The 12,524-nt window shown below is 42.6% G+C and overlaps 1 protein-coding gene across 2 annotated transcripts in view; it reads right to left on the reverse strand.

Annotated features, from left to right (window-relative positions):
* Positions 1-731: 731 nt before the first annotated feature.
* The window catches only part of BOD1L1 (biorientation of chromosomes in cell division 1 like 1), a 54,560-nt gene continuing 42,767 nt past the window's right edge, over positions 732-12,524 (reverse strand). Inside the window, exons 20-27 of one of the 2 annotated variants that reach the window (XM_080796537.1) lie at positions 11,477-11,552; positions 11,245-11,279; positions 10,173-10,218; positions 8,003-8,052; positions 7,822-7,906; positions 7,250-7,403; positions 4,683-4,823; positions 732-2,108 (exon numbers count right to left, since the gene is read on the reverse strand). In XM_080796537.1, coding sequence (XP_080652663.1) covers positions 1,991-2,108; positions 4,683-4,823; positions 7,250-7,403; positions 7,822-7,906; positions 8,003-8,052; positions 10,173-10,218; positions 11,245-11,279; positions 11,477-11,552 — 705 coding nt within the window. In that variant the 3' untranslated portion in view covers positions 732-1,990. The remainder of the gene's footprint in view (positions 2,109-4,682; positions 4,824-7,249; positions 7,404-7,821; positions 7,907-8,002; positions 8,053-10,172; positions 10,219-11,244; positions 11,280-11,476; positions 11,553-12,524) is intronic. The other variant, XM_080796538.1, reaches the window with a different exon arrangement.

A 12,524-nucleotide genomic window follows, 5' to 3' on the forward strand; every position in this document is an offset into this window, starting at 1 on the left:
CATTGCCATACTTGCCACTGCCTGGTCTCGGCTCACTGCTCTTCCATAAACAACCCGAACAACAGCACATCTGCTTTTCCCCTTGTGTTCACGTTGTTTATGGAGGAGCAGTGAGCCGAGACCAGGCAGTGGCAAGTATGGCAATGGTCTGGAGTGTTTCTCAGTGTGTCTGCAGGGGGAAGCTACGGGCATTTGGCATAGATGTTTCTGTGGAGGCAAAGACCTTCTTGTGCACTGTAGAAAGTGTAGCCTTCCCGACCTTCCTTCTACTAAATACTAGCAGGACCGAGTTACCACGATGACCAGGAACTGCAGCAGTTCTAGTGCCCCCTAGGATGGTATCTCTTTCCTATCTGGATTTCAGAACAACTGGAAGCCAAATGGTCTAGCTGAGTTCCCACCAGAAAATTCATTATTCCAGTGTCAAGATTGTTGGTCAAGGACTTTGGAGCCTGGGAACCTACTGGGGACCTACTTTGGCTTCTCCTGACCAACTTTAAGAAAAATCACTTTAGCTTTTTGGGCTTTGGTTAAATTTATCTTGTTCCTTGTCTCCAAGGTCCCTTCCAGATCCAACATTCAGTTCTACCAGGAGGCCATCATGGACTCATATTTGAACGTGAAAATGGAACAATATACCTAAGACCAAGTATTTGGAGAGAAGAAATGGTTTCCACAGGGAGAAAATTTAAAATATAGAAAAAAAATTCTTACCACTCAAGTTTTGGAAACATTTTATAATTTATATATAAAATCTTGTAAGAAACCATGTAAAATGACAGAAATATCCACCTTACATTAAGAGTCAAAAAAAAATTCACACACACTGAATGTAAATTTTAATTATAAAACAATATGAACAAAACATTTTAAAATAATCTCAATTATTTGGCAACTCATCACATCATTGCTAGAGACAAATTTGATCTTAAGAAAAATTTAATTTTATGAAAAACTTAAGTTGGACAGTTTGTTCATGTGGGAGTTAAAACATGTTTAAAAAAGAATCTGGCAATAAAGCCAGTTTCTATCCTGAAATAATTGCATATAAAACAACATAAAATCCTGAAGCTCGATAGACATGAGTGACCTAATCTCAATGCATTTCCCTTCACTGAAAAGGACAATATGGAAAGAGAATGGGCAGAAGCCTCAGAAAAGCACAGAGGGGAAGAATGAACAACGACAGAGGCATGTTTGTTGCAGGTGACAGGATGTAACTTTACCTGAACCAGAACCTCTCATACCAGTGGGGCTGGAAGTAAAGTCACAGATGCGAGCATAATCTAAAAACAAGTTACATTCTTAAAAACAGTCACAACTGTGAACAGAGAAGCAATGCAGACCCTTTCTTGAGCTAAACTACTTCACTTGGATACATGCGAGAAGATTCTGTATTTCCTGCCAGATCATATTCAGAGAGTTACAAGGCAGGCAGCATCCTAAAACATTTCTACTAATGACTGCATAGCATTTAAAACCCCCCCCTTTTTTTTTTATAAAAAAAAATAATAAAATAAAATAAACAGATATATAGTAAAGTTCACAGATAAGTTTTCTCTGTAAAATAAATAAAGTGTTCATTGATTAGCATCATACATAGAGTAAAATACAACCTATTTTTACATGTTTATATACTGTACACAGATTACCAGTAGGCAGCCTGGTGTCTGATGGGCTGGAAGGGTTTGCATTAGTGATGTGTCACATCGGGAAATCCCAATTTCAAATGTTAAAATATACAACTACTTTGAGTTCAGATACAAAGTAAACTTATTTTTCTTTATCTGAAATAAATGTACATAATATCTTCTATGAACAATAGTTTATAAAGCTGTTTAAAACAGAACGAGAAAAAGCTTGCACCTAGGAACTTAGAGCACATGCATGTCCTTTCCCTGGTTAAAAAAAAAAAAAAGCTATGGCCCCAAGGCTTGATTCTCTTTTCTTGGCTGTGTTCCCAACAAGCCAGGGGCAGCGGAGGCCAGGATTACCGCTTGGCCTTCTTCGAGGGGGCTTCTTCCACCCTCTGCTGGCCTCTGGTTCGGGCTCCGGGGGGGCTGGCTTCCCGCTTGCGCTTGCTAGAAGGGGAGAGCTGGGCCTTCGATCTGTAGTAAACAAAAATCAAGGTAGTGGTAAGAGCTGAAAGGAGCGGCTTCAATAATTTGGGAATTCTTTAAAACAGGGAAAGTTTTTAACTTGAGAGCCAGGAAGAGAAAACCCGGGTCACATTTATATAGAAGAGGAGACTCTAGAAGAACAGTGCTAACTAGTCATCTGCTGACCAGCTTACATCCAAATGGCCTGAAAGGAGCCTGGAGGCCTGTGCTCCGGTTCCAGCTTGGTCACACTCCCAAGTGCTGGCCTGTGTCAAATCTACCTTCTTCTCTGGGTCCTAGTTCTTCTATCTACAAAACAATCAACAGCCAGTCAGTCCTCCACATGCTGTCCCAAGTTGAGGCGACCAGTGGGAATAGAGGACTGTGGACTATGTCTGCGTGGTGCACGATCATGTCTCATGGGACAGTGTCACGGAGGAGAGCCGGCAATGTTAGAAAAGGCACAGGAATTTCAGAGCAGCATTCTGGCCAATCTCCCTGCCACCAGCCTCTCCCTGGTCTCCCATCTGCCAGAATTATCTGTCAGAAACCCCAATGAATCAAGTCACTGTCCTGTTTATCTTTTATACATATATTCCTCTTGATTATCTAATGCCCTCTGGATCAGTCATCCTGAGAATTCATGAAGTCCTTTATAATTTGCCCTGGCTTCTGCACTACCCTGGGCTACAGTCCTGCCAAAATAAGGCCGTTCCCAAACACAGGACATTCTTTCACATTTTCATGCTTTGGCATGTGAGTTTTTAGAGATCACCCCATACCTCCCATGTCCAGCAGACATCCTTGTCTTTAAGCCCCAGTTGAAAAGCAAGCCCTCCAAGCCTTCCTCACCAGAGAATAAGATGCTCTCTGGATATCCACAGCACTTTGTGTCTTCAACAGAGTGCTTACCACTGTCAATTACCTGCTGGCTTTTGCCAGCTGTAGGCTATAATCATTATTTTGAACAATATGCAAGTTTTGTTGCAGTGATAGCGGCAGAATGTGAGCATTCTGCAAATGTACCGCAAAACAGAGTTTTAGTGTGGGTGGTGCCAAAAAAGCTTCCAAGTCATGGACAAATGTCCCCGCTAGGATCCTTTTCCAGGGCCACTGCTGAGTATTACTCCTTTTCCTCTCCCCAGTACGTTGCACAAAGGCACATATCAGCAAGCAGCCATAGTTCTATCCATGAAGGAAAAGGCCTGGAAAACCAAGACTGCAGGAGATGGACTGATGGAGCTGCACTGATAAGATAGGTCTTCTTATTGTTCTTTTGACGGCACAAGTGAGTAAACTCAAACCGAGTCGCTCGGTGCTGCATAGGATACAGTTTCAACATACATGCATGTACCGAGAAGGGCTGGAGAGCAGTGGGCACGCCATTGCTGTGCAAGATTCCATGTAGCAGGGGATAGCGGCTCGGAGTCAGGGTGCGTCCTCTGGGCTGTTTGAGCTCAGGGGGTCACCCAAGCCCTTTCCTGCACCCTACGCGTGGTCTGTGACCAGCGGCACCAGCATCACCTGGGAGCTACTAGAAATGCAGACTCTCAGGCCCTACCCAGACCTACAGAATCAGAATCTTAGCACTGAGTTTCCCCGACTGGTCTGCAATTCCATTTTGAGAAATATGGACCAGACCTTCCTGAGATTCCTTCCCTCACTTATAAAATAAGGATAAATATGACATTTCACTTAATGAGGATTAAGTGGGAGAATGCATATGAAAGATGCCTGGCACTTTACTGTGTTTCCCTTTCTAGAACATGAGGCTGATAACACATATTACATTACCCATATGCTAGGAAGATCATGACAGTTTTTGTACACTGTGAAGAGTCTTTTAGCTCTGTCGATGCTATAATGTACAGAAAGTAAGACAAGACTCACATCTCAAGGAAGAAGCTTAGACTTCAGAGACGGCATACACCACCATCCTGTGCACAGCAGGCTGGTAGTGCTGCGGGAAGGACAGAGAGGAACTAAAGGAGCAGGGGCCTCCTAAAGAGGGAGTGGGAAGGATGGCAGTGCCTGGCCTGCTGGCAGCTGGGGCAAGGGCACTCAAGAACCAGCACAAGCCAAGGCCACAAAGGAGGGCTGGGTGCAGCCTGTGGGAAGTGGTAGGATGAACGAGGCTGCAGACGGTGGGAGCCAGCCAGGGGCTGAGCTGGAAGTGGCTGTTTTACTCTGTTACCCCACTGCTTCTCTAACATGATGGCTAAAACAGAAACGATTCTGGGCTGTGACGCAACCGGCCATGCTGTGCCGGTTTAGCCAAGTTCTCGGACCTGGGACCACTCGGGAAGAAACACGCCTCACCTCTGGTCCTGGTGGATAGGAGTCTGTGTGTAAGGCTCACAAAGCTCAAGGGCAAGTCTGTGGAGGAGGGCATGAAACGAGGCCTGAGATTCCTTCTGCAGCCCCAATGCCTTCTGGAGTGGGTTTCCATTTGGGAAACCAATGATCCCAAGATAGTTATGTGGCAAGAGAAAAATCTTAAAGGAATTTGGGAAGGAAACATTACCATACCAAAAAAGGGTCTCTGGGGATTAAAGATGACTTCAAGTATAAGCAGGGACTTACCTTCCTAATGGGGGAGATTTACTAACTTTTTCGCGGGCAGATAACTTCTCTTTTGCTAATATTTGGCGATTTCTAGCAGAAATGGTTTCTGGGCTGCCAAACGTGGATGCTGCACGTGCTGATGGCTTGCTATGATGCCTTCTGAAACAGATGACAGAAACACCGGGCAGCGGTATACTGAACACGCCAGGCCCAGGGCCACTTCAGAAAGGACGACGCTCCTCATGGGTGAGTCAGAGAATGGGGACAAAAAAAGCAGAAAATGGTTGGTTTTCTGGACTGTTGGTAAAAAGTAGGTCTGAAGTCATCCACAACTAACTGCCTGCATGATGGTGTCTTTGCTTTTACTGTGCAGGGTATTTTGTCATGATTTTAGAGAAAGACGACTCTGTGATAATAAACAATATACTGGTGGACAAGATGACAATTCCTCAAGTGCTCACCAGAGTAGAATAAGGGGCCAGGATAGTACAAAACAGTACAATTTACAAGGCCAGCTGGTCAGATCCTGCAACTGGTCCAGGCAGGCAACTGCACAAGGACTAGGGGATGGAAGAACAGGCTTGCCAATGAAACTGTAAGAGAAAGGACTTGCTGAGCCAGTGTGCAGGTCCAGCGGAGGGAACAGAGACTGGGTGCATGTGGAAGCAGGTACCCCAGGATAAGGTGGGGCAATCCTCTTTTGAGTTTATCAGCCCACGCTCTGTGCAGAACCTGTGGCTTCCTTACAGAGGAGAGCAGATAAATTCTGGAACAAATAGGGATGAGGAAGGGGATCGAAACAGAAGACCTGGAAGCTGCCCTCCAGTGCTCAGGGAAATGCTGCAGAGAAGCCCCAAGAGCAGAACTAGAACAAGAGCAGATGCCTCAGGGAGGCCGATTTCTACTGGACACAAGGAAGAGAATGCTGAGGAGAAGGAGGCTTCCCTGTCCCCAAGGAACCTGCAAGCAGAAAGACCTTCGCAGAGGAGCTGCTGGTGCAGACAGTGAGGCAGTAACCCATGAAGACCCCAGCCAACCCTAAGAATCTGCAATGAGGAAGATGCCAGAGCCCAGGAACCGAGACTGATGCTGACGAATCTAAACAAAGAGAAAAGGATCCATTTGTAAATCAAAAGTTCTCAAGGTCCGTTAAGGAGGAATACTGACATTCTAGGTGTTTATAGAATCACAGGTCAAATAAGATTTGTTTTCAAAGAACGAAGTTTAAAAGGGCAACCTCACCGCTACTTTTGGCCTACGAAACTATCTGAAGTGGGGCCTTTTGGCCTATGAAACTATTTGAAGTGGGGCCCTGCTGTCCTGGGTGACCTCTGTGTGGGTGTTTAAGGAGTGGTGGTGCTAGGGTGGTGTGCTCCAGCACCCCCAGCCTCTCCCATTAGCAGGAAACTTGCTTCTGTCTCTTCCATTTATTTGAGTTGTTCCATCTAAAAACAAATATGGGACCCCACCTTACCTTCAGCTGTGGGAGCTCTTGTGGCTCTAAAATCTGACTCTTTTGAGAAATCAAACCATGGCCTGAATGTCTAATAATATGCAAGTATGAAGTGAACAGACATAGGCTGATTTTAAGTCTTTATATAAACACAAGACATTATTACTGTTACACTTCGGTGACAGGTATAGTAAGTGATACTCTTGAAATAAATGTCCCTGAACTTTTTGATTAATGATGGCTAATGAAATGACAAAAGATGATACCAAATCAACAACTTCTGAATCACCTTGGAAATGGAAAATATTTTTGCTCTAGTAGGTTGATAAACGGTAAATGGATGCAACATGTCTCAAAATGTGCAGTGGGGAAAAGAACACTGATATTAACGGGTACTGGCTGGGGTATAACTGGCAAATAATACTTGTTCAAAGTTTAACAGGTTTCTTTCCTTTAGGACTATGCCAGGCTCTTAATATTTTAATGTGTGCTGTGACTTAAGAAGGAGAAGGAATTCACCAGCATTCCTGAAACTCATTTGACCATGGCACTTTCTTCCAGGGGCTTCTGGCCATAGTGGGGTTTGGCAGAATAAACTTTGGGAAGCATGAAATTAATTTATGTTAGTAAAACATGGTTGCATATGGGCCATTTCACCTGTCAACCTATTCCATAGCACTGCAGAATTCCAAGCATCCTATGATGGCGATGGGTATGCCTGCCTTCTCTCCTGCACTTGACCCGGGCATGCTCCAGGTAGGGACTGTTCCGTATACACAGGACCTGCTTTCACCCACAGGCCCAGCACAGTATCTGAGATAGCTACTGAGGCTCAATAAATATCTGTACAGGAAAACTGAATGGGCTTCACCGAACAGGCACTTTGAACCTGGCAAAGCCTGGTGTGATCCTCAACAATCGTTTAAGATGCAAGGAGGGTTTCTCCAAGAAGAACTGCAGTGTTCAAGGGCTAAGAGCATGTGCTCTCTGCTTGCTTAAGGTAAAACGAAAGGAAATGGCTTACACTGTGGCACAAGCGAGTCAATGAAAAGAGAATCACATGAAAGCCAAAGCTGCTGTCTGATGGAGAAGGTGGTGAAGGCCTTTGGAAGCTCTCTGTTGCCCCCATTACCTCTGAGCCTCTGATCTGGTGGTGGACCTTGTAGTGGCTCCTGAGGGTTCATCCTCTTCCTCCTCCTCCTCATCCTCCTCAGACTCCTGGTCTTTCTTGTCCTCAGTGGCTTCAGAAACTGATTTCTGGCGTTTTCTTTCTGGCTCTGAAGATTCTGTTCAAATAGAAGGGTAACACCTGGATTGTACAATTCCCCAAGACACTTCCAAAGGAGAGTCATGGAGTTTAGAATGTAGGATATTAGGGACTTGGAGGCAGAAGAAGTGGTTTTCCATTTCCTTTTTTTTCAGCACTTGCAATTCACAACTGTTTAACTTAATCTCAAACACATTTGGGATAGTTTACTTAGGCAGTTCACAGCCAGCATTCATGAAAAATTCACATGTACTCAGAAAAGCATCTGGGATGTACCATTTCTGACATGGGATTAGAGTCATTTCACACATATTTATGTAATATTAATACTGACTGTGCCCCACTGGATTTTTTCCTCATCCAGAGAAAAACTCTTAAAAAAAGGGGGATTTTGAAATGATAAGACCCTGCAATTAAGAAATGTGCCAGAAACATACCAGCATCATCTGACAGAGTGAGTGAACGCTTGGGCTTTCTTCCTCTCCGACGCACACTTGCTACTGTTTTTTCTTCACCATCGTCCTGGAAGCAATAAAATTAAAGTTGAAAGGATGGTTAATTGAACATACCTTGTTCAGTACCTGAAGGACATACCTTGATAAGAAAACTGACACTTACGTTGCTTATACTTCTTTCTTGTAGGGTAGTGGTTTCTTTATTGGACTCATCTTTAAGAAAAGGAAAATGTCTGCATTAACACTCTCTTAGTATAAAATTAACTTTTCAACAGTCTGGCTTATTGTCTCTGAAAGTACCAGTGCTGATTAATGTACTGTTTAACAATTTATCATTATTTTGTATCAGGCAAGCAGAGTTTAAGTCAGAATACCTAGCAGAAAGTACATTCAAATACAAGTCAGGACCTCCAGATTTGCACTTCAGACTTTTCACAAATAACCTGTGCAATCTGAGAAAATTACTTAAATTCCCCAAGCCTCAGTTTTTATCCATAAGATAAAAGGGTCAGACCACCTGTATGGTCCCTTTCAGATCAAATGCTCTGCACCCAGAAAGAGAGGAGGAAAGGGACATCTGTGGAGCCCTCAGACCACACCAGGACCCACAGGACAGGATTACAGATCTTACTGATATCTTATGTAGCTCCCTCTCCATTATGATACCCCTTTGGTAGTTAGGAAAAAAGAGACTCAAGTAACTTGATTTAAGTAATTTGTTCAGTCATAGGACTAATAAGTAGTGTAATAGCTAGAGTTCTCTTGACTATAAACAGTTACATCAGAGCAATTAGAAAAGTACATATTTAAGTTATTTTAGGTTGTGTATGCCTATTCTTTATATATTTGCTTTCTGTAGAAGTTACAATTTTCTGACAATGTATCTTGGGGAAAAACGAAGTTTAGTTTCATGCACTGTTTGAAATTAAAGTTCAGGAATGCTCCTTAGACCTTCGACAACCCAAAGGTACTTCTCACTGGTGGTGATGTCCATGTATCACCCTTTTTGCAAGTTCAGTACACTGATGTAGACAGAAGAGTTATACCAACAAGGCTTACAGTGAAGAAGCCTGTCATAACTGGTCATTATTACCCAGACTCGGAAAATTGCTGCCAAACCATAAAATATAATCACACAGCTCAAATTACAGTCCTTAAAGGGCATTCAAATTATAAAGGTTTCTTTATAATTCTTTCTCATTGTATCGATTCAAAATATTATAAAATTATGAATAAAAACTGGTTAAAAACCAAACATAAGCAGAATCTCCCCTTGTAAAAAAAATAATAAATCGACCTTAATTTTTCAAGAGACAAGAAAAACTGAAATATGATCACAAGATCACACACAGTTAACTATGTGGAAAGGTTTCTAAATTACATATTTGCTTTACCTTGGTGAGATTATGTACGTACTTTCCTGATCTAACCAGCTATTTATTTTATCCAAAACAGTTGTCACATTCATCTTTTTTGCCTATGCCAACACTTTAAAACTCACCAAAAGGCCTTGTTGCCTTTTAAAAAAGAAAAAAGATTTTATGAGAGAGAGTGAGAGTGTGTGTGCTGAGGGCAGGGGCAGAGGGAGAGGGAGAAAGAATCTCAAGCAGATTCCCTGTTGAGCGCAGCACCTGACACGGGGCTTGATCTCACGACCCTGAGATCATGTCCTAAGTCAAAATCAAGTGTCAGATGCTTAACCAACCTAGCTACAGGTGCCCCAGTCTTGCTGTTTTTATGTAAAAAAAAATTTTAGCCAAGACATTAATATATACACATTGTAAAAATTCCAGAAAATTCAGGCAATGTTAACATCATGGAATGTTCCCATTATCTAACCACCCAGAGCCAATCATTGTCAACATTTTGGAGTATTTTTCTCCTTGGAATGAGGTCAAAAAATAACTGAAACAGTTTCATCTCTTGCACTCTGGCTTTAGAAACTACACAGGCTGCTTTCAAAATTCTTCTTTTTCTGAGAACAATAGGCTCTTGAGTAAATTCCCGACTTCCTGGTAAGAGTGCCTCGTTCCCAGGCTGATCTATTTCTCCCTTAAACATATCCAGTAAATTATGATTTGGACACAGCAATGTCATCCCCATTTTACTTTTTATTGCCTTTACCCTCCTCTCTGGAGGCTTCCTAGAGACTTCCAAAACCAAGAAGAGCTCAGATCACAAGAAAAGCCAATAGCTGTAGTCTCCCAGGGCTATAAGGACAACCTTCTAATCCACTTCATGGAGAAACAATGAAACTCTAAAACCTTCCCCAATAGCCAGCTGCCCCCACCCATTCCTTGGATCCAAGGCAGAGCAATGCTCTAGGTACACACCTGTCTGTGTTAATTTTGGTTTGCCGCCAGGTGGAGACTGTTCTACCTAAATTTAAACCAACAAAAAACTGAAGTCAGCAGTTAGTCATCATCACAAAGAAAGTCATCTGTTCTGCAAGGCAGGTTTAGGACCTCTATTATGGAGGCAGAGTACTTGGAACCTATCTTTTGCAGCTGATTAAGAATACCAAGCAAATATAGATGCCATGCTTCTGAACACATGGTCTTTCCACAAGACAATCAGGGCTCCCACGAGCCTCTTCCCCAGCCACTCCACTGCAACCCTGGGAGAGGGGCACAGGAGGTGACGCAGCCAGGCCACTATTCGTATTCCCCATGCTGTCTTATGTGCTGACAAATGTGTTTGCCTATGGCGCTTTGGTTTTGCTGTCTTGTAATAATTCTATTGAGATGAGCACTATAGGGATTGTTATGCTACTTTATGTCCAATAGGAGCTTTAAGAGGGTCACATGATCAGCTCGGCATCACAGTTCTGGGAGTAAGTGGCAAAGCTGAGGCTGGAACCTCATTTGCTTTTAGGACACTGGACATATATTTGTCCTTCTAATAATGCTGTCATGCAATGAAGTCTTGATACAATGAGTTTTGCTGAATATATACTTCAGAGTCAAAGATAAAGTTTAAAAAGATAAAGTGTCACTGAGGATTTTCCTGCATTGAAATCAGTGTACATTTTGTTAGGAGAGGAACTCTACAGAGAGTAGTAAGAGGTGAGACACACTGGAGATTTCCATAAAGAAGCAATTACCTAAAAACTGTATGAAACAACCATTTTCTGTATTTTAATCAAGGATGACAAAAAGCTAAGTCCCTAGATAATTTTTATATAAGCAAACTCACAAGTGAGGATGGGATCAGACTGAAGACTGTTTATGTAAAGACATTAGTAACTGAAATATTATTTAAATGGTTATTCAGTGTTTTCTTTAAGGGATTCTTTTAATACTTTTCTAATATTTGAAAAAATAAAGTAGTGGAAAATACAAATATTGCAGTATACACTATCCAGGTCAAGAACTCCCAGAGTTCTCATCTGTTACAATTACTTACAGTGACAATGCCAGTATCTGTTTTGCAGTCTTCTTCTAAAAAACAAAAAACAAAATCTCACTTAGAAAATCAGTTTGAAAATGTCTTTTTTTTTTTTTTTTTTTTAAAGTAGGTCCCATACCCAACATGGAGCTTGCACTCACGACTCTGAGATTAAGAACTGCACACTCTACCAGCCAGGCACCCCCTGAAAATGTCTTGCATGTGAACCGAAAACACAACAAATACTTACTTGTTTTTAACACTGTTTCTAAGGGGTGTTTACGAGGTCTTCCTCTTTTCCTTTTAATAATTACTGGCTGATCTTCCTAAGGGGGAAAGGGAGGGAAAAAAAGCAATAAAAATTTAGAGTTCCCTCCTCAGAGGTCTCCGATCCTAACTGTCACTTAAAGAAATACATGACCCCTGTACTTCATTTCTCTCTGTGCATTCCATCACCTGACAAACACTGAGAACTGTACTGTGAATCTATGATGAGGTAATTGAAGTGAGCACTTTGTGTCCACTTTGACTTCGGCAATCGGTATGCATGCACATTTAAATTTGGATTGAGTCCTAGTCACTTGTGACCAAATGTTATCCCTTATGAAAAATAAAGGAGGCCACTGAACTTCTCATACAGAAGTGTGAGAAAACAATAAGAACTATTAAGAAGTTGTACTGGGTAGAATGTAAGAAACAAAACTAATGAACACAGGAGAAGGGAAGGAAAAATAAAACAAGATAAAAACAAGAGAGGGAGGCAAACCAGAAGAGATTCTTAACTCTAGGGAACAAACTGAGGGTGGTGGGAAGGGAGGTGGGTGAGGGGATGGGGTAACTGGGGGATGGGTATTAAGGAGGGCACTTGATGGAAAAAGTGCTAGTGTTGCATGCAACTGATGAATCACTAAATTCTACCTCTGAAACTAGTAATACATGTTAACTAACTTGAATTTAAAAATAAAATAAAAAAAAAGGGTGTCAGACAAACTTGGTAATGGTTATCTAGATGTGGCTGGTGTATAGGTTGTCTCCGTTGATTTAGGGCCTGTCTCAGACCAGTGGATTCCTCCCTGCAAATCCCCTGAGGGGCAGGGCTGGAGGTTGGCCTGCTCCTGCTGCCTCCCAGGAATCCCCCACCTGGCCTCACAAAACTGGGTTCCACTGGGCATCAGCTGTAGGCCTTCTGCACACCCCGCTGTGCTGCCCCCATTTTGTCCTGCCCAGACTCCAGGGCTCAGCAGCCCAATTCTCTGACCTAAACACTTGCCTGACTTGGCTATGCCCCACTGCCAGGA

Source organism: Martes martes (assembly GCF_963455335.1).
Source record: "Martes martes genome assembly, chromosome: 2".
NCBI classification, from domain to species: Eukaryota; Metazoa; Chordata; class Mammalia; order Carnivora; family Mustelidae; genus Martes; species Martes martes.